This window comes from Pteronotus mesoamericanus, unplaced genomic scaffold (genome assembly GCF_021234165.1).
Source record: "Pteronotus mesoamericanus isolate MK-2021 breed Mesoamerican mustached bat unplaced genomic scaffold, CSHL_Meso_final contig_116, whole genome shotgun sequence".
Taxonomy (NCBI): domain Eukaryota; kingdom Metazoa; phylum Chordata; class Mammalia; order Chiroptera; family Mormoopidae; genus Pteronotus; species Pteronotus mesoamericanus.
The window spans coordinates 22,728,762-22,751,198 of NW_026555027.1; the positions used below are offsets into that span (position 1 = coordinate 22,728,762).

The window sequence follows — 22,437 nt, forward strand, 5'->3', positions numbered from 1 at the left end:
ATTGAAAAGCCTGTCCTTCTGCTGAGTTGCTCTTGCACCTTTGTCAAAAGTCAGTCGGGCATATTGGTGGGGGCCCTTCGCTTTTTACAACCACTTTGTTGGTGTGTCCTATCATTTGACAGCAATGTCTGAAGAAGAAAACAGTAAATGGACCTGTTGCTCAAATGAATCATGCCACTAGCATAACAAATTATTTGATTATGAAATATTTGATAATTTAGAGGGGTCCCATTACACACTTATGAATCATCCTCAAAGCCATGTGGGTTTTATGAGAACAGAACATTTGGCTTCTATCCCACCAAAATATTCCCTTCACCTAAATAGAAAGACATGGGAAAGAGTGCCCATATATATTCCCCCCAGGGCCGATACTTGCTGCTGAAGTTTGACTTGGTGAACTTTATAGGGACAAGAAAAGGGATTGGCCTTCGTCAGGCGTCTTTTTTCTCAGGCTTCAGCAGAGACTTGCAGCCAGCAGCTCTGCCAGGAACTCAGGAGCCAGATCGCATACAAAAACCATAAGGGACATCTAAGACAAACAGTCCGATCCCTTTTAGGGACACGCCAAAGCCAGATAACTCAAGTTAATCATAGCAAGATACAGTCAGTCTTAGAGCCGAGCACTGTGAAATCAGCGTTGCTTCCCTGGGGTTTTGAAACATGCATCTGTATAAACCTGCCTGTGCAGATATCCCCAGCCCCAAGCTGGGTCTGCCCAAATCCAGTGAATCTGCTCTGAAATGCAGACGGCACCTAGCAGTGACCAAGCCTCCTCCTCAGGCCACCTGCTGGCCTGTTAGGCCCAGTGGAGCAGCGGAACGGAAATACCTGGAGAAGTTTTTACGTGTCCATGGAATTTCGTTGAAGGAAACCACCAGGGCAGAGACGGGCATGGCTTACAGGTACTTGCTGGTCGTATTGTCATCCAACCAGGGCACGACACCGAAGTCAAAGGTTGTTGTTATCAAAGAAATAAGAATTGGAATAATGGAAAAGAAAATACCACATATAGAAGAAGGAAAAGGGGTATGCATGCAGCAAGCCCTCCCCTTGGGCTGCCTTATTTTTCCAAACTCTAGATTGCCTAGTTCCTCTCTGCTCAAAAGGTTGTGTGAAAAACAGTCAAACTCTCCTGGGAAGCTCCTACCCATGTGCTGCCAGTAGAAATGTCTTTGACTTTGAGTAGGTGGGCGATTCAGTGCATTGGTCTCCAACTTTTTGGCACCAGGGACTGGTTTCATGGAAGACAATTTTTCCATGGACCAGGGTCAGGAGGATGGTTTCAGGATGGATTCAAGTGCATTACATTCAGGCTCACTCCTGCCTTGCAGCCCGGTTCCTAACAGGCCAGACCGGTACCAGTCTGGGGCCGGAGGCCGGAGGCCCCTGGTTTACTGGGTCATAATGAAGAATAGGGACTCCGTTCTTCTTAAGGGAATTTATAAATTAAGAGTAGGAGTTTTTAGCTGCCTGGGCTTAGGGCTGTTATTTCTTTCTAAGCCTGAATCTTGTGGTCTGTGCTAATGGCTAATAAAGTAGTTCATGAAACTGAGCTAGTTCTTGAAATGACAGGACTTTTTATCAATGTAGCCTGAGATAAATTACTGGTTATTCTCTAAACTTCCAATCTCATTATTTATTCTGTGAAACATTAACAAAAGGGAGAAATTTCCTTCCTCGTATGGGGTTGGATGTGTAATCTTTATAAATGGCTCTGAGAAGGGATGCATCCTTCTTTTTCAGAGCAATTATTAGTCAAACCTCTATAAGATGCTCTTGTGCTTAGCTAAATCACCCAGCAGAAATGCTTCCTGGACAAACGCCTGGAGTTTTAAACATCTGGGAGGCTGAGCCAAAGCTGATCCAGAAGACAGGGGTGCTGAATACTTAAAAAAGAAAAAGTGTGTGTACATGCACACACATACACACACAGTGTTTGTAAAGACCAGTTGTTTTAGCTCAAATCAAAACTTCTACAACACAGAATAAGATTATTTTTTGCATGGACAAGATGTCTCCAATGATTTCAATTCTCTATAATCTAAAGGCCAATTTTAATGTAGTAGTTAGTACTCCAGTTTATCCACTAATTTGATCAATAAAGTAATTTGCAATGATATAGCTTCTCTCTGGAGAACAAAATATTTCACACAGATTTTTATAAAATCAAGGGCTCATGCAGAAGAGGAATGCACTTTTCCAGGCTTGGAGGGCATATAAACATAGGACAGCCCATCCACCATTCTTTAGAAGTGGAGCCTAAGAAGAATCTAGTTACCGTTCCAGGCAACCCGTGTCTCCATTCACTGGGAGGGAGGAGGAGGCCCCAGGGTCCCTCACCCGCCTTTCCTGGGTCTGCCCTCCACTAGGAGGAACTGCCTCTCTCTCTGCCTTTCCACGTTCTCACATTCTCTTCCCCATGCTTCCCTGGACGCTCCGTGGTGGCAGTGGTGGAATATGGACCAGGTGAGGATGGGCTGTTTCATTTTTCAAAAAAAGAATCTGTCTTTGCATTTTTTCATAGGAGGTGTGATATTACCGTGAACTCCTGTATAAAGCTTCAGAGGGCAGACCTCATTCTCTCAAAAGTCCTGGTTTGAACATCAATTACACATCTTGTGATGTGTGCCAATGTTCAGATGAAGATATGTTCTAGGATGGTGTTTTTCAAACATTTATGAAACAAAGGAATACTTTCTTAATACAGATGAAAGCAGAGGTGTCCTGGTTGAAGTTGGGGGCTGGGAGCCCACCTGCTTGAGGTGAGCGGCCAGCCCACAGCCTGGTTTCTGAGGCCCCACACTCCCTGCGGTTTGCGGGCACAGTCCTGAGCGGACTCCGTGTGATGCCTTGGAGAGCAAGGCTCTGCAACCTGGAGGACACCAGGCCCTGCTCGGAGAGGGAAGCTCTTGGGCAAGCGTGCGTGCCACCAGACCTCGTCAGAAATGAGACTTAGGAGGTGGTTGTTCCTCATCAGAATTTGAGGAAAGAAAAGTGCGGTGAAATTGACCATTGGTCCCAGGAACAGCCAAGGCTTTGAATTATGAGGAACTTGCTGTGTTCTGCCAGCTCATCCTGATGCGTTTCCCCCTCCTCCCTCCCTGCCTACCCCAGACTGGAAGCATGTCTCCTTTCTCTAAGGTATCATTGTACTTTGTTCTTCTTTCAAGGCACTTATTAATATTATTTAAAACATCCTTTTTTAAACATTTGGGAGGAATTGTTGGGGAAGAGAATCCTGGTTCTTTTGGTTCCTCCATAACTTAGCTTTGACCTGGACTTTTGTAAACATAGTTGGGGTTTAGGAGAGAAGATAACTTTCACATTCTTACTTCTTTATCTTGATTTCTACCTTCCCTCAAGGTTTTGTTAAAAGAACTGGTTCAACTTGTCTGTCTTATCTTCTTTTTCGGAAGGGTCTTATATCATGTGTAGTGGAAAGAGAACGGGCTTTACCATTAATCAGACCAGAGTTCAAATCCCAGCTCTTCTGGTTTACAAACTGTGTGATATTGGGCCAGCTGTGACATCTAGGTCCCTAACACACAGTAGGTGCTCACTAAATGTGGGTTCCCTTCCTGCTTATCCTGTAGACTATGTCAATCATTCTGGGGTCAGGGGATGAACACCCCTATAGATGAAACATAGAAATAGATAAGATAGAATATTCTCAGGAGGAAAAGAAAGAATAAAAACATTCTCAGCAATTTACGATCTGTGTAGGTTTCCATGCTGAGCTTTAGCATTCTGAGAGGCCTGGAAGAGCTGGGTAAGCTGCTTTCTCTTCCTAATTTGGTTAGAAGCCATTGCAGCCTTCAGCCCAATACCAGCTGCTCGGGTCCCTCGATCATCTGTGAGAGAGCATTTTGCTGTGTTTCCATGGAGACTTGGTTATATTTCTAACTAAGGGTGACCAGGGGAAGGGAAAAAATCAGTAAATATGCAAACACATGTATCAACTGAAAAGAAACTGGAGGAAATTGTTTGAATGTGGTGTGAAAAGTGCCAAGTTGCTGTGTAGATCCTTCTGTTGGCTTAGAATTTCAGCAAAAAATAGAAGTTTTTGTGGATTCACTTTATTAGTGTCTATGAAATAGTCACCCAAGAGGCTCCTTCAGTTATTTCTCAGTGGCTGAAAGATGATAGTCTTTATTACGTATTATTGAACTCTGAGATAGGCAGTATACCCAAGCTTAGGTCAAGGTAAAAGTGTACTGAGAAGTAATTTTATGGACAAACCACAAAAAATAGCTAAACTGAGTCAGGAGGCAGCAAACACCTAGCTTTGAAGCAATATTATAAAACATTAGCCAAGAGGAACTCAAACATATGTAAAATGAAGGCCTAATCAAGGGGTCAGCAAACTTTTCCTGTAAAAGCCCAGACAGTAAATATTTTATGCTCGCGGCCACGTCCACGAGCATAATGACTGAACTCTGCTGTTGCAGGGTGGGAGCAGCCATCGACAAATAAGCAAATGAGTAGGCATAGCTGTGTTCCAATAAACTTTATTTACAGACACTAAAATTTGAGTTTCATATAATTTTCTCATATCACAAGCCTTCTTCCTTTTTTTCTCCCAAACCATTAAAAAAATATAAAAGCCCATCTTATTGGCTTTTTATCTTGTGGACCATACAAAAACAGGTGGCAGGCTGGATCTGGCCGGCAGGCTGAAGTTTGCTCACCTCTGGTATGGAAAACAAAGCTTTCAGTTGCAGAGGTTATTATTTATTTATTTGTTTGCATTTATTTATTCTTTATACCTCCTTGTGTCCAGAGGCACGGAAAGGGCCCAAATGCACATAAATCAGAGAGATAAACATAAACATAGAAGGAGAAAAAAAAATAAGGCCAAGACAGATTAAGAGCAGAAAGGGAAGGCAGGCCGTGTGCGCGAGCATGCCACGTGCAAGCCATGCGCTTGGACCTGGGTTTGGTCCAAGACTGTGCTGCACCAGATTGTAAAAAGGGAAATGGGGCTCTTTAGAGCAGTCAGAGAGTCCTTGAGGTAGAGACGAGCCAGGGGTGCTCAGTAATGGCGCATCTCTTCCTGATCTGGAGATCAGAGAGAAGTTTCTCTCTGGGTTCTTCTTCTGTGTGTACTCAGTAACATCCTCCAAAATATCCTTATAGTAAACACAGCGGTGGGGTTCCTAGAGCTCTTTCCTATGGACCCCCTAATGTTAATAAATGGCATTGCACCAAATAATAATTCATCAAAAGGAAGTGGGTGGATGGTAGAAGAAATGACAGTAGTTTAATAGAAACCACATCGATCAGTTTGAAATTATTTATGCTTTAAAAATTCCCCAATAATGATTGACACAGATCCTGCTATTTATTAGAATGGCAGGGTTTGCCCAGGTTCGTGGATTAAAATAGTTGTTTTTCAAAAAACAAAACAAAACAAAAACAGTTATGCTATTTGCCAACCAAAGATAATTTTTTTCATAGTCTTGGGCAGAAGGCAGGGAGAGGACAATAAAAGAAAAAGAGAGGCAGGGGGAAGTCTCAGAATTATTATTTGGGACAGAATTTGGAGATAATCAGTCTAATTTCCGGTTTATGAGCTGAGGAAATTAGAGGCTCAGAGATGTTGGATGACTAGTCTGAAGGTGTGAAGCAGGGAAACCCTATCTTTTGGACCCCAGTCCAATGCTTCTATAGACTCTCCATATTCATTCCCAGCCCCTCAAATGTCCCACCCTGCACCAAGACACACACACACACACACACACACACACACACACACACACACACACACACACACACCCCCCTTTCTCCCGGGGATGCCACCGCATTCACCATTCTGCTCTTGTCGGCTTTCCCAGGTGTTCCTCTTGCTGCTCTGTTCTGGAACCTGCTTCAGCCCACTGCTCTGCCCCACACACAGAGTCTCACTCATCATTACTTTATCTCTACACCATTACACATGTTTCCTTTCAGCCTCTGAACGAGGACTACATGATGGATTCCTAGGGCTGGTGCAGACGGAGTCCAGAACAGAGCATCACTAAAATATCCCATGTAGGATATTTTTTCACATCCTCCTTGCTGAGGATAATCCAGTCCAGAGTCTTTCCCTTCTCTCTTACAGCATGACCTGTCTTTGCTCTACATAGAATTTGGATTATTAGTTGTGCATGTGTGTGTGTCTTATTCTCAAAATTATGCTTTTGCCACCTTGAAGATAAAGAATAGGGCTTATCGTATTTTGTAATTCTCCCACGCAATCCACATGCGTACAAAGTGCTCAATGCATGTGTATTGCTTGATTGGGGTAGCTCCATTGAGAAGCTGAGGGACAGAAAGAAAAACATCAAAGAACAAACAGGAACTTCTCTTTTCTCCCATATTTTGTCCTGTATACTAGGCACAATGTTTTAATTCAACTTACTGAGCCTTAGTTTCTTCATCTATAAAATGAGGCTAATTCAACGGAGCTCACAATGGTGTTGTAAGAATTAAATGAAGTCACTCATGTGAAAGCGCTTAGCTCGCTGTACGCCAGAGTGGGAGCCTACCGAATTGAGTTCCCTTGCTTCAGACTCCGTCTGCACCAGCCCTGGGAATCCATCATGTAGTCCTCCTTCAGAGGCTGAAAGGAAACATGTGTAATGGTGTAGAGAGAGGGGCAGAAAGTAAACGCTTACAAATCGAATCTTGTACAATTCTGAGCATGTCACCCCTCCTTTCCTCACTTGCCTTTACAGATATTTCGCTTGTCCTATCAGCATATATCCTTAGGATCTAGTGAGAGGTTTGTTTTTCTTTTTACCTTGTACGTGGCCTTCTATTTAATTAAAACAGTCTCATGAAGCGTTGGAATAAATCACTCTCCAAATGGTGTAATATGAAGATGAACTCATCTTTTATCAATCTGTGTATTTCCAGTGGCTTTGTTTGTGTCTAGAACATAAATATCGGAGACAGAATGAACTGCAAGGGCTAAACCTCCTACTCTATCTTGCGGCGCCCCTCCCATTGGCTTGCCACAGCGTCCGCGAATTTCTTTGACTAGAGGCATCAGCTCTCCTGTTAATATGGAATCTAAGCTAAGCAGTGGCAGACCCAGAAGGAAACAGGGCATTGGGCAGGCCTGACCTGGAAACAGAGAGGGTGGGAGGAGATTATAGACCAGATCGAGGGGAAAGCAGGCGTGTCAGGGCCCCGCTTAGTGCTCCAGGCTAACTGTGCAGGAACACAGGAGGGAAGGAGCTGAAGAAGAGGGCGGAGATGCCAGAGAGAGACCTCACTCACCTGTCAGCTCTTCTCAAAGATGTCCACGCAAAGCGTTTGAAGACATTCATTAATGGAGAGGGTCTTCATTAATCTCAAGATGAAGATTCCAAAGATAAGCAGAAACTGTTTTTCAGGCCGGTCCCTGGGTTCCATCATGGTGAGAAGGTGGTGTCCTGGCCGGAGGATTTGAAGACCAGCTTCCTCCCTCCCTCTCTCTCTGATCCTCCACTTCCTTTTCTATGAAACAAAAATAACAAGCCCTTCCTGACAGAATACTACTATTCGTGCAAAAGGACACAGCGGGACTCAGGAAAGACCCTCCTCCTCTTGCCCTTTATGCTTTTCATAATTTCTGTGATACAGTGTGGAAGTTAAACTTATTTTTGTTCCTAAATTAAACTTACGGTCCTAGAAGGATCCCCTCCCCACAACCGCCCCCACCCCCTATTTTTTCGATGCAGTCCCATGACCTACTTTGGCATAGAACACTTGGCACCCTCAGACCTGCTCGAAAAGTAGTTAAGGCCGTGTCTGTGAAAATCAAAGCCTAGGAAGAAATGCCACCTGTGCAGGAGGTTGTATTTCCTACATTTACAGAAAAACCCCACATGATTTATTTTAGACTGGCCTAATTTTGGTCAGTCGCGGGGCTTGTGTTAATTTGCTCTGAGCCCTCTGGCTGTGGCTCTCCTGCATTAACATTTAGGGAGGACCATGGGTGACACCCAGTTGGCTCCGGCTCCACACCTGTGTGATTACTTGACACCTGAATGGGCTACTGGTGAAGGGCCCAGAAGGCTTTGTGACAGAGGCCTATTCAGAACAAGGCAGAATGTTTTTTTCTTTTCTATTGACTGGAACATAAGTTCTAAAATAAGTCCCTTTTTAAAAAATGTCAGTTTACATAGAAAATGCTCTCAAATTTAAACAAGAGTGAGAGATGAGTGCCACTTGGATTTCAAATGTTATTTTTTATCCCGTTTTGACATTTCCACTTGTGGTTTTCCAGGGGAGAAGTTGCTTTGTTTCTGTGGCATAATGAAAACATGGAAAATTCAGGGTTCAAAAACATCACTGGATGATATGGATCTACATTTTCTTATGTAGAAATTGTTGACAGTGGTTTCATAAGAAAAAATAGGCATTTTGAGGTCTGTTTCTTTCTGACTAAGGAGCAACTATAGGTCAAATACATTTTTTACTCGGAAAAAACCCAGCTCTTCCTGAGTTTCCTTGCAGTGCCTGTGAGTGCCACTGGAATGCGCTATTTTATAAAGAAAATGGAAAGCTGTAGTACCCTGAGCCACAGACAGCAGAAATCTTTACCCAGGTAATGCTAGAGCAGCACTTATTTTGAGTGTGTATATTTACCTTGATTGTGAAAATTAAGAAATGTCTCCATTGAGACTACTTGGAAAATTATTATAGTGAGGAAAAAAAAAAAAAAAAAGAAATTATGGCCAGCATATCTTTGGGATTCTCCGAAGCCCTTATCCCATACCAGGCATGTTACCATAACTTAATCCACTTAGATGTTTGATAGAGCAAATTTTCTATGAGTTCCTGAGCACAGAGGATTCTGAGCCACACTGCAGAGCCCCAGTGGTGGCTGGGGAAGAAAAGTGTGTGTGGGGGGGTGTCTCCCCCACTTGGCATTCCTTCAGAGGATGTGTTGTTAATGTCTTTTGCCCCATAGCAGGTGCAGGCATCTTTCTGCACAGTTAAGATGGAGCAGGGTTAGTGAATCTGGAAGGTGTGTGTCAGGATGGCCTTGGAGAAGGATGACTGGGAATCCAGGAATGTTCTTAGAACCTCGAACAGCAGGTCTGGCTGAGAATGACGCTCCCCTTCCTCCTCTGTACCCAGGGCGCATGTTCATTTATTTTGGGATGTCTGTCCACACCTAGCACTCTAGATTCTCATCCAGTGATCCCTTTGCTGGCTGATGGCTAGTTACCAACGAATGCTCCCTAAGATTTCAATTATACATCTTGTGATGTGTTAATGTTCAGATAACGATATGTTCTTTCAAACAATTAGGAAGCAGGCGAACACTTTCTTCAAACAGGTGAAAGCAAAGCTGTCCCCTTTGAAGTTGTGGGCCAGAGGATGTCTCCAAACTCTGTCATATCCAAAGAAATGAACCTCTAATGGTGGGAGTCCAGGTTGAAGAGGAGCTATTTTTAGACAAATTATCTAGTTCTTAAAACCAGATTACTTTTTTTAAAAAAACTTTTTATTTGAACATAATTTCAAACATACAGAAAAGGTGCAAGAACAAAACAAAGGACATCTGTAGGCACTTTGTTCTTTAACATTCTGTTAACATTTTCCCCATTTGCCTTAACTTTGTGCAGCTTCTCAGACGCTTGTTCCTTGCAACCCCTCACCTCCAGTTCATTTTTCTAAGGCTTTTGAGAGTAAGTTATGTATGTCACGGTCTCTTATTTATCAGTACCTCCTAGGTTATTCTCTCATATACCCCTCAGTACAATTACCTACTTCAGTTAAATTTACATAATATACTCCAATTTTGTTAGCGAACACAATAATGGCCTTTATAGAAATTTTTTACTCCACTAATACTGAATCCAGTTTAGGATCAAATAGTGTTTTTGTTTTTGTTGTTGTCATTTCTTTTTAGTTTTCAATCTTGAACAGTTTAGGCCAGAATTAGTATTAGCGCAGGAAGGTCCCTTAGGAGAGCCTTGACTAATTGCAATGCCCGCTTTGAGTTGGGAGGTGGCGCTGTAGTGCCGCGCAATTGCTATGCCTGTCCTGAGGGTCAGGTTCCCGCTGCGAATTCTGCGAAAGACTGCGTTACCCAGCAAGGGCCACTGCATTTTCATCCTTAACTTTAGGTCCAAAGCTGAGGCGGATCCCAGAGACCGACTTGTCTAATTGACCTGCATAAATTCAGCCATCTCTCAGTGTTCATTCACCTTCGCTGCGCAGTGGCGCAAGTGGTGCAGCTGAGCGTCAGCAGGAGCTGGAGTAAGGCACTGACTGGCAGGGTGGGAGGGCCAAGCACAGGCCCCTCAGCCTGTCCAGGCCAAAGTCAGGAGTCCTGGTGAGCCCACTGAGGGAGATGCCCCAGCAGTCAGGGAAGAAACATAGGCTGAGTGGGTTAGATGTAATATTTTTAGACAAGGGAGTTTGACCCCAATCGCTTTTAGTCTATTTTTTCTTCCGCAATATTTCTTTTAAACTCGTTAAGGCAGAATGAGATAGAAGCTCTGACTGTTGTGGAGTGTGGGTGAAGACTGTGCAGTTGATTAAGTACCTAAGCTCTTGCTTTAGCATTTGAAAGATCTGTCACAGGTCATGGATTCACCCTCCTTTTGAAATTTTATAGCACTAACTCAGCACACCGTGACAACACATGTTTAGAAGCTGGTTGTGGCTTTAAAAAGGAGCTATGATTGCTTCCTGAGAGAATCATCGTGTAAGATGGCACCTCTATGCATAATTTCTCAAAAGGTTAACACTCACTGTAACTTTTCCGTAACAGTCATCAGAGTAGCACCTCTCTCCTTTGCTCCTGGTTTTCCTGTTAGCGCTCGTATTTGTTTATGCCTGTATTGTCTCTCCACCTCCCACCCCCACCGCCCCCCACCTTGGGAGTGAATTCCAGGAAGGTAAGGATTTTATCTGTGTCATTAATGCTGAATCCCCAGAACCTGGTACCTAGTGTAGAACTGAACAAATATTTGCTGAGTAAATAAATTATTAAGCAGGAGTAGGACAAATCAGCCTTCACTGTTCGCTGGCTGACAATCTGCTGGATCATCAGATATGGGGCAGAGGGTGGGACGGTTTCCACCAGGTTCTCCATTCAGAGTTTCCTAGCCACTTACGTCCTAATTTTCTCTCCTTATTAAAAGCATCCAAAATGTCCTCATTTGTGATAGCGGCCTTTGGAGTTAGCATTGTTCCCACAGGAAATAAGTCCTTAGGTCTTGGATTTTAAGATCCTTTGTAGGTGCCATCACACTGAGGATAATGTCATGTGTTCACTTTAGCCTTGTTTCTCCTCAGACATCCATCTTGTTTCACTTCTCATTCGCTTCTTTACTTCACTCTAATTGCAGAGTCTTCACTGTGCTTTCCCCCAGCAAGTCCCCTGTGGTGTCACTGGCTAACATTATCCATAGTGGGGTCCTGAGTTACAATGACCAGAATGAGGCACTTGGGGCTTTCATTCTGCGCATACGCCTCACTTCTCCTTGGATGTGGTGCTTATATACCCACATACATGATGGGGCCATGGCCTCTCCTTCCCCACCCCTTCCCATCACAAGCTCTTCACCTTCCTACCCTTGTCTTTCCATCCCATTATTTAGCTCTCTTTAGTTTATGCTTTTCCTGATCATTTTCTATTTCCAATTTTAATAAAAGAGGGGCATCATCTCATTAGACTACCCAGCTGTCGTTTCACAAAAGTTGGGGACAAGTCTGGAGAGTCAGCTCTCCTGTTGAGATTCCTGGAGGACCCATCATCCTGAATACACTAGAAGAGTTTCTCTTTACTCAGAAACTGTGGATGATTGTGAATTTTCATTGGACCTTCTTGTTCTTGGTATGGATCAGGCTGTTCCAGGAACAATCTCATCTACCACAAAAGAACTCTTTAGCTGGGGATTTGCAGCTGCAGGATGGTACCTTGGTGGTATCATTAGGTCTTTGTGAGTTTTTTCATTTGAGTCTGGCGCTGCTCTACCTCCTGGTCAAGAAGCTGACTCATTCAACTCAGTGTTAGTGGAACTGGGCAATGACAATAGTAGGGTCACATTTTTCTACTGAGTGGGTATAATGGCCTGAAGGAGCCTGAGTGAGACTCAATGACAGGTGACAAGAGCAACTATCTGGTTTATGTTTCTTCATAACAACTGTTCCTCCACCCTCAGCTTTGAATGGTGGGTCTGTGGCAGCTTCAAGCTTTCCTCTCGTCTTCCCGATGGCTGACAAAAGCTCTCATTCACTTCCAGAAGGAAGAAAGAAGGAAAGAGCTTTCTTCTCACGGAAGTTCTCTCTTCTTGTTGATTCCTCGGCTTTGATTTGTGTCCTGTCCACTTCTGGATCATTGGCCAGATCTGGTTGACGGCAGAAGCTGACTTCTGTAAGCTTCCTGCTCAATGCCTCCTAAACTACCTGGCCCAGAATGGAGAGGCAGCATACTCTTGGTACAAGAATAAGGGAGTAGGTTATGGTGAGGCAACCTATATACATCAACCATGTTCTCTAATGATCACATCTGGAGGAAGCAAATGTATCATGAGCTGGTGTGGCAATAGACTCATAGTAATGATTCTGGTTGGTCAATCATCTGGATATTGGGAATGAGGCTACTCCATTATTAACCAGCTCCTTGCTATCTCTATTCCTTGAGCTTTGGATCTGGTTCTTAGTTCTCCTTTTTTTTCTAGAACCCTCTGACTTTTTGTGATATTTTTAATAGAGGGATATTTATTTTTCTCTATTCATCTATATCACCAGTAGCTTATGCTACTTAATCACATGACTAAAATAAGCAGAAATCTCATTTAACCAAAGGTAGGAAAGGAAACATTGGCTTTAAATGCTATTTAATTTAGCATGAAAAGTAATGCATTTTTAATAAGGTACACATTAAAAACTCATAAAGTGGTTTATTTATAAGGTGGTTAGCCCCCTCCATTACCCCAATAACTATAGTTAAGTTCCATCAGTGATTCAGTAAGTGCAATTATACAAATGCCATGTTTCATTTTGCATCTGATTACAGTATTTCTCCCTCCACACAGTCTGTATGTGAAGATTAAATGAGTAGAATTTTAGAATCTGTGAAGATACTGTGGATAATTTAATATCTCTTCTACGCCCCCCAGTACTTTTACAAATACATTTTCCGGGGCTCGACGAGGTTGAGCAATCTGTTAACAGTCACATAGATGGTTTGCTAAGTTCCAGTTAAGAATTTAACCAAAGGCTTTTGATCTACTAGCTTATGCTTTGCACAGTAGAATTGTTCAAATCGACAAGGACTGACCGAGCACCAGTTGTGCCTGGGCAGTCTGCCAGTCCCTGAACTCACAACAAGGAAGTGCATGGTCCCTGGCTTCAAGCAACTCCAAGAGCAGTCCTGTGGGCAAGAGAGCCATGTCAATCAGAATCTGGTTAGACATATGCTATATTGCCATTTCAAATACAGTCCTAATGCAGCAGAGCAAATGATGAATGCTTGCTTGAGAGTCAGGGATGACTGTAGAACTGTCAAGTCATGCACAGGGTTTTGAAGGATAAGTAAAAATTCTACAAGTGATCCAAGACTGCGAGAGCATTAGGTATAGAAGGAATAGTAGGTTTGAAAGCCAGGGATGATTGTTACGTAAAAAAGTTTTGAAGAGAGACAGATATGGATTGAATGCTGGTTCTAAGGCTTAGTAAGTGGGTGACTTACACAATTTATTTATCCCTTCTACACAGTCACTATTTTCACCAGTAAAATGGAAATAATTACCTATCCCATAGGGTAATGAGAAGATTAAATAATGTTACAACTAGAAAGTACATAACATAGTAGGAACTCAGGAGCAGGTAACTACTCTTCTTCCTTCTTGCTTCCCTGCAGACCTTCTTGGTGAGTAGAGTGCTGGAAGGAGAAGTTAAGGAGCAGGAAAGAAATATATTGATCATTGGAAAAATTTGCCATGAAAAACTATTGCTGGATACTTAGGTAAAAAGGGACAAGGTCAAGTTTGCCTCCTAAAGAGGTATTTTTGGAAGAATTGTGCATAGAAAACTGACAGAAAGCCATCCTAATAATCTAGGTGAGAGGGCTTGAAGACGTGAGGAACGGCAGTAGAATGGAAGGAAGAAAGCACGGACCAAGCGATCGGGGGAGGTGCAATGAGCAGGGTGCATTCTGGTACAGCTTTGTTTACTGCATTCTGGTTTTCATTTCCACATGAACATTAGAAATTGAGTAGAAAGGAAAATGCTCGCTGATCTAATTAGGCCCCAAGGTACAGAGGCAGTCTGGCATCAGGAAGGAGGCCGAAGGGCAGAACTCTGCAGTGGCTGCTATTGCTTTAGGCTCTTGTGTCTCTAAAGTGCTTCCAGAGAAGCACTTAAATCATCCCCATTCCCATTCACATGAAAAGAAACCTCAGACAGAGCCACTGCACTATCAAATCTTTTCTTCCTTGTCTGACTTTAAAGCAACCCCTTAAACTACTGCATTCCTGAGGCAATGGTCTCTCTACTACAATTTATTAACTCAGAGTAACCTCAAATACCTTACTTTTAAGCAGCTCAAGACTTTCCTCTGAGGCTGGGCTGTGTCTCCTCCGTCAGAGGCATTGACGGGCCCCGGAATGCAGGGCTGGCCTGGGATGTGCTCACCAAATCCCTTGGATGGACTGCAGTTACCTCCACCATCCTCCATCACTTAACTTCTACTTCCCTTGAAAACCCCTGTGACCTTTACTAGTTTGTCGTTCTTGTTTCAAATTAGTCTTAACTGCCCTTGTACTGATAACAAAACTGAAAGATGGAATAGTTTGTAAACACATACACACATCCCAGCAACTTCTCCCTGACTTCCTAGAGGACTGATACAAAAAAAATTAATGTTATCTGACTTCCAACCTCCTAATAAGGGTATGCTAGGCTCCAGTCAGAGAGGTGGTTTTTCCACTTCATGCCTACTTTAGACCTAACTAGTACTTTGGAATTTGTTCATCTTTTCATTTTGAATATCAGTAGCCGCATACATGCTTTGAAAAAAAATTAACTCTACCCTTATATGGGTTTCTGCACAGTCTATGAAAGCTGGTCCACAGTCAAAAGCGTTATGACTCCACCCTTCTCATAAAGTGGTTGGTCCTTGACTTTGTTATCTACAAAATATCTGTATGTGGGAGGCCAGATGAAAATAAGGAAAAAAATACTGATAAGGTATTTCTACTTTTATCTGCAAAAATAACCATGTGCTTTGACTGCCTATATTTTAAAAACTACCCACATAATTTTCTTAGCTCTGACATGATTTAGATATTGAAAGCATTCTAAGAATTCACAAAACCTCAGGACACACCTTTAGAGCACTGTGCTTATGTTACCTGACCTCAGTGTGGGGCATATAAAGGAAGCCTTTGACAAATTCACATCTGCAGTGCTTTCATTACCTGAAATCATAAAGTGGTTTTCTAAATATTGCTTGAAGCCAAATTGAATAGATCGCTTATTTAACATATATTTATACTGGATGTTTTTAAGCAAGAAAGAGCAAATAGAAGCAATAATATCATACCTGTTTCTTTTTATGCATTAGGTAAATTTGCTATTCCTTCCAATGTTAGGTCTATCAACTATGCAGCCAATCAACGAATAATTTTGACCACCTGCTACATGCAAAATATTATGTTAAGCACTAATAAGGTTCTAACAACTCTCAAAACAAAACATCCCATCAGCTGTCTCTAATCTCCTCCCTCCTGACTCTCTGGAGAGGACTGTTGTCTCGTTTTCATTGTACATTCTTCTGAATCTTTAGCAATTCATAGTCAGGTAAGATCATAGCTCTTAAGGCATGGAGTCTCTTACTTAAAAGGATAAGGTAGCCACTAACATCTCTCATAGACATGTGGTGTCTGTGAAATTCCTTCAAGTCATTCCTGCTGGTGACTCAAAGGGAGTCCATTTGCCAGCCAGCATTTTGACATCTCCATTACTCCATAACCATTACTCCTGGGTTAAAAACAAAAAAACCAAAACAAAACAAAAACTCACCAAAAAGCTTTAACTTGGATCAGCCTGAGAGTCTGCCCACTCTGTGTCTCCAAATGAATAAAAACAGTTCTTCATCTCCCTCATTTCATTAGCTGCTGCTTCACACTTAAGCCAAAGGAAGCTAAAATCCCTACTGATGCTTGTTTGAGACAACAATATAATCAGAAAAACAAGGAAAAACATTCTACAAAGTCAATTATGAAATTCACAAAACTTAGGTGCTCTGAAGTTAGCAACAAATTGTAGAAGAATTATACTTAGGTGGTTTATAAAACTGCTTTTAATACTGAATTCTAGATGTATTTGAAAACAAGACTCATACTATGCTATCTTATATGGTAGCCACTAGTGATATGTGGTTATTTAAGTGAAAGTTAATGTTAAATTAAAATAAAATTTAGTTCCTCAGTTGCATTAGCCTATTTCAGGTGCTCAATATCCACATGAGGTTAGTGGCTGCTGTGTTCAACAGTGCAGATATAGAACACTTCCATCATCCAACAGAGTGGTCCTGCATTAAAAGATCAACTCATGGCAAGAATCTCAAACTCAACATCCATAAGGTTGTCTTGGCTGTTGTGGATTTTTTTTCAGGTTCTCAAATGAATTATGGCATTTAAAAAAGTTGTATTAATACATAGTCCCCTCATTTTGAGACAAGTGTGGGGTCTGGTCAACTGCCATGCCCACCTCAAGGTGAAAGTGTAGGAATAAAGGTCATTAAGTATCAAATTACTACCTGGCAATTGGGTTGATTTAGTAACTTGTAAATAAAACTCAGTTATGGAGAAGGTGTCAAAATGCACCTCACCAAAGAGCATTTTGATGTATGCCATTCTGCATGCCCACTTATTTCTCAGGTCAATGAGAAGCATTATTTGGTCTTGGTGATTAAATTACCACAATGAGCAGATTTCTGGCACCAGCTGAACCCTGTAATTAGGAAAAAAGAAATATGAATTTTGTCTTTATTCATATTGGTTCAAATCCAGTCATAACTTTTGGCTGGGTGCAGACATTTAGATGAAGAAGTACTTTTAATTTAACTTTATCTTGTTATTTCATTACCCTTTTGCAGTAATGACAAACTTTGTACAGAATTATAAATCAAGGCCAAATGTTGCCTGGATGCTATGGTACCAAGATTCATTTAGTGTGCATACAACCTTATGATCTACAGGGTGATTCATCACTTGTTATCCTGTCTTCCAAATGTGGAGTCGGACGGCGATGCATACTAATGCCCAAAAGTCAATGCTGGGTGTCGAGCCCTCTCAGATCTAACTGATTCTTAACCTGTTGGCTGCAGGAAGTGCTGCCTTTCAGAATCAATTACCTAAATACAGTGAATTAATCTGGGAAAGTGGTGAAATATAAAGTATGGCTTATCCTACCTCCTCTTGGCTGTTGAAAGTTGGCCCAATACTGCAGTTTAAGAAAGACAAAAGATGAGTGCCCCAGAAGAGAGCAGTATATTTTTTTAAAAAACTTAGTTATTTATTTAGTTTTAGAGAAAGGGGAAGGAAGGGAGGAAGAGAGGGAGAGAAACATTGATGTGTGAGAGAAATATCTATCAGTTGCCTCTTACATGCCCCCAACTGGGGACCCAGCCCAAAACCCAGGCATGTGCCCTGCCTGGGAATCGAACCTGAGACCCTTCTGTTCACAGGCCAGCACTCAATCCACTGAGCCACACCGGCCAGGCCAGCAGTATACTTTTCAAAGCACTTGGACATATGATACCTTACTTGATCCTCACATCATTCTGTATCCAAGCAGGGAAGGTTTAGGTGTCACAGGTGAGGCAGCTCTCTGGAGAAGAACTGACTACTGGCTGTGTGTCCCGGGGCTCTGTTCTTCTGCATATGCTTCTGTTTGTAATTATTTGTATGCATGGCCATCTCTCTCACTAGACTCGAAGATTCCAGAACATATGAGTGGGACAACCATTTTTTTATATTTCTTGTTTTCCTGGCATCTAGCCTGGTATCTCATGTATAAGTTGTTTATTTGCTCAGAAAAAGGATGGATGTAACACAAAAGATCTGTTCAAGAGGTAGGATATTTTATTTTTAAGGAAGAAAAACATTGTGCTGGGTTTTGTTTGCTCTTCCCAAATTCAGGAAGGTGTTGATTAGCATGATCTGGCTCACACTGTCCCCAGGGACAGCGTTAGAGCTAGGACTCGGGTCTCCTTTCAGTACATTGCCCACTAAAACGTCCTACTCTTTGTATACCACTGAATCTTTAAGACATTCCATTTCTCTTTGTGGCTAGTCCAGCCAAAGGGAAAATGAATTTTACTTGAGTTCTGAATAAAAATAGATTACAAATGCTTGAGTAGGAGGAATTGAAAAGCTGTACTGCTGTTTATACTTCTGTTCCTGGATATGATGTCTAAAACCTTTTGATGTGAAAGGAGAGCCCAATGAAAGCAGACACGTGACCTGCAGTGTCGTACTGCGAGTGGGGCTCTAAGCACAGACAGATGAATGGATTTGCTGGTCACTGATGAACAGAGGCACGTGATGCTGTGTGTGTGGTCAGTGGTAGGTGCAGGTTGTAGACCGGCTCCAAAAGTCTTGTTCTGTCCTCAGCCTGGAGACTCCAGAGGAGAGACAGAGTTCGATGAGCAGAATAGAGGAGACTGAAGAGGTAGCAGTCTCCACAGTCAGCAGGACTTCATGTTTTATGTATCACAAGAACACTCCTAACCCACAAAATCTAGCATGAGGGATACTCTATTGACAAACAACATAGCTCCTTTACAGATCTCTTATGTTGTATTCACCTTTTCTCTTCGGAGCAAATGTTTTGTTACATTGAATGTTTTACTTATCTTTAGATTACTTTTATATTTATGGTTTGACTCCCTTTTGTATTTCTGAGCTCTCCTTATTTCAGTTGTCCAACGTAAATGATCATTCTTGCCGTTGAATTCAGTAGTTCCCACCTCATCTGTGTTTTCACTGTCCATGGTTTCAGTTACCAGCAGTCGCCCATGATCCGAAAATATTGAATGGAAAATTCCAGAAATAAGTAATTCATAAGTTTTAAGTTGCACATCATTCATTTTCTTTTTTCATTCTGAGTAGTATGATGAAATCTCACACCATCCCACTCTGTCCTGTTTGGGAAGTGAATCATCCCTTTGTCCAGCAGATCCATGCTGTAATATGATACACTAAGATATTTTGAGAGAAATAGAAAGAGAAGAGCACATTTATATAACTTTTATTATAGTACATTGTTATAATTTTTTATTTTATTATTAGTTATTGTTGTTAGTCTCTTACTGTACCTAATTTATAAATTAAACTTTATTATAGGTCGGTACATATAGGGTAAAATACAGTATATATGGGGTCACTACTATCCATGATTTTGGGCACTCAGTGAGGCAATCTTAGCACATATCCCTGTGGATAAGGGGGGACCACTGTACTGTTGCAAATCTTGTTGAATTGGGGGCTTGTTTACTGTGTTTTCACAAAGCCTCTCTCCCTGCTGGATCACAGTGTGGTTCCTTGAAGGCGTGCGAAGGATTCTTAGGCTGTGCTCACGTGCACAGGAGAGCTTGCAGTGATGTCGGAAACTGAGGCGAGGGAGTCACCCGGCTCTTGGCTGGAGTGCACCTCCTTCATTTTTTCCCACATGCAGATTTCAGTGAAGGGAGAGAGGGAAATGGCCTTACTTGGTCTAGAGATAACATGCCAAGGTAAACAGCAGAAGTAATGAGAAAGTGTAATACTGCCAATAACATGCTGGGTTTTACTTTAAGTATGGTGTAAAAATAATTCTCAGTGTTATGACATGGGACAAGGTAGAGTGGAGGTGGCACACGATCCCTGCCTTGAAGTTCCATGGCCTGTGAGGCCACACGCAGTTTTTAGTGCATTCAAAGGCCCTAGCGGTCTCAGCCTTTGATGGCCCGGGGCAGCAGAGGATGTGGTTTGAAAACAAACAGCACTGTCAGGTCAGGACCTGTAAATGAATTGTGGGATAGAATCAGATGAGCAGGAACAGAATAACTTTGGAAAAGAACAGGTAATCCCAAAATAAATAATGTTATTTATCTTCTTATAATCTTATCTTCTTTATCACTGTACTAGAAGAATTTTAAATTATATGTTTATAAGCAGTCAATAATATAGTATATTTAAAAGTAACCTTAGTTAATGAAATTCAGTGAGATCCTTCCATTTATGTGGGTTTAAATCTGTTAAAGCGCTTTTAAATCTCACCTCAGCCATTTGCCAATAGTTTCTTTGCCTTTGTGTTAACTGCAGTATTGCACAGATAGACACCTTTTCAATTGAATGGGTAGCTGAAATGGGTGGAGAGAATGTGTGGACTGAATAAACTGGTCAATAATTTTATGAAAAGATCTTTATTCCAACCAAGCTTCTCTCTTCCTAATAGTTCTTACAGAAGGTTGGGCTTTTCATGTAACTTCGTATAAAGAGTTTTTAGGATATTTATGAACCAGTTTATATTGGTAGTGTTGTACATGGTTTCACAGGACATTAGGGGGTCATTCAGAACAGAGGTACATCTTGGTTGCCTTGGATTGTCCTTGCAAGATAACATGACCAGTACTGCCCCAGGCAGTTCAGGACCCAACTTGGACTCCAACGGGGCAAGGAGTCTTTGGGACCCAAGAGCTGTGCCCATGCAATGCCTACCCCTTCCTAGACCATCCTCTGGGCAGATCCAGAACTCCAAACTTCCCCACTAGGGGGCGCAGCCTCTTGGATGGATCTCTTCCCCGGAGGGTGTGGACAAGGGGGCTGGGCAGTCTGCCTGGGCTGGGATGTCCTCAGGGGGTGACTTATGAGGCTCTTTGTAGAGACCAAAGGAATACAGATGGAAAAGAACGGCCTTTCAGCCACAAGATTAGGCATGAGCTTCTCCCTGACTTATACCCATTAAACGGCAGTGGCAATGTCATCATTTATACAATCAAATCATTGCTGAGAATTTCTGAAATGCCTATTAGGAAGTATGGATAATAGTACTGTTCTAAGCGAGAAGGTTAATTTTCTTTTCTAAGAGATAAACTTTCTCTGGAGATGACATCAGACAAATCCTAGAGATGTTTTGTGCTGTGACAGCATCAATGGAACAAAATTTTTAGCCCTGGCTGGTGTAGCTCAGTAGATTGAGCACAGTCCTGTGAACCAAAGGATCACCGGTTCGATCCCCAGTCAGGGCACATGCCTCAGTTGCGAGCCAGGTCCCCAGTAGGGGGTTTGCGAGAGGCAACCACACATTGCTGTTTCTCTTCCTCTCTTTCTCCCTCCCTTCCCCTCTGTCTTAAAAAAAAAGTATAATTTTTAAAGGTGCTTACTTGGAAGAAAATTAATTGAGATGTATAAGATCTGGTGTGTTTGGTAAAAATAAGTAGCTAGTTTTAAACCAAATAGCTTTTTAACCAAAAGAAGAAATTGCAGGTTGGTATTATTTATGGAAATTTTATGGTGTAGAGTTATGTTGTGTGTGATATATAGCTAAGAAACAGGAAAACGACACTCTAATTCTAGCATTTCTGTGGAACAGCTGAATTATTTAGGCTATGGCCTCTTAGGATCTCAGTTTTGATGCCTATTAAATGAGAGAGAATGGACAAGATGCCCTCTGAGCTTTCTTCTATATTTGAAAGTTCAGGAGTTTGGCACAAGCCACATTCTCTCAGGTAGACGTGTGACATAAGATGTATTTATCAAATCAAATGTACCATCAGTTCTAAGATGCACCATTAATTTGTGTTGTGTCAGGAATGAGACACGCTGCTTATCATAATTTTAAGACTATTGACTGTAAGAGCATTCAAGTTTTGAAATGTGAAAAATATGAAAAAGTGTATCTTGGAGTCTCTAATATACAGTCATTCTTATCTTATTCATCTAAATAGCCCTTACAGAGAGTCTTAAAGAGCACCTTCCATATCAAGTCATTTATTTATGCACTCAATAACTAAATATAAACCCAGTGCCTACTGTATTTCAGGAAATACAACATGCATATATGAAAATGTATTGAATAATGGAATTTTAAAAGTATACCTGCCTTTCATAACATCAACATACACAAGAAGCTAGGGATTCAGATGAGAATTCAGCTCAAGGAAACAGCAAGATCTCCTCTTTTGAGGACAGCAGAATCACCAAAAACTTGATCTCTAATGCAGACACTGCTCCATAGAAATTGGTATTGAGATGGAGAAGGCAGGTAAACAAGAATTTCCAGATCAGTTTCTTAGCAGCCTGGGGGCCCTGATTACTTTTTCCACATGTTTATGAAAATCTTGTTGAAACAAGCACTACTTAATTCTGTGACTCTCATGAAGGTTCTCCTTTATGTCATTTCTTTTCCAGTAGGAAGAAGGCAAGAAACGAGTGTGTTACAATGAAGGAA

At 41.8% G+C, this 22,437-nt stretch overlaps 1 protein-coding gene across 1 annotated transcript in view; it reads left to right on the forward strand.

Moving 5' to 3' along the window:
• Positions 1-657: 657 nt before the first annotated feature.
• Positions 658-22,437, forward strand: part of KCNAB1 (potassium voltage-gated channel subfamily A regulatory beta subunit 1) — a 311,123-nt gene continuing 289,343 nt past the window's right edge. Inside the window, exon 1 of the mRNA XM_054579914.1 lies at positions 658-905. Within this exon, the coding sequence (XP_054435889.1) occupies positions 664-905 (242 nt within the window). The 5' untranslated portion in view covers positions 658-663. The remainder of the gene's footprint in view (positions 906-22,437) is intronic.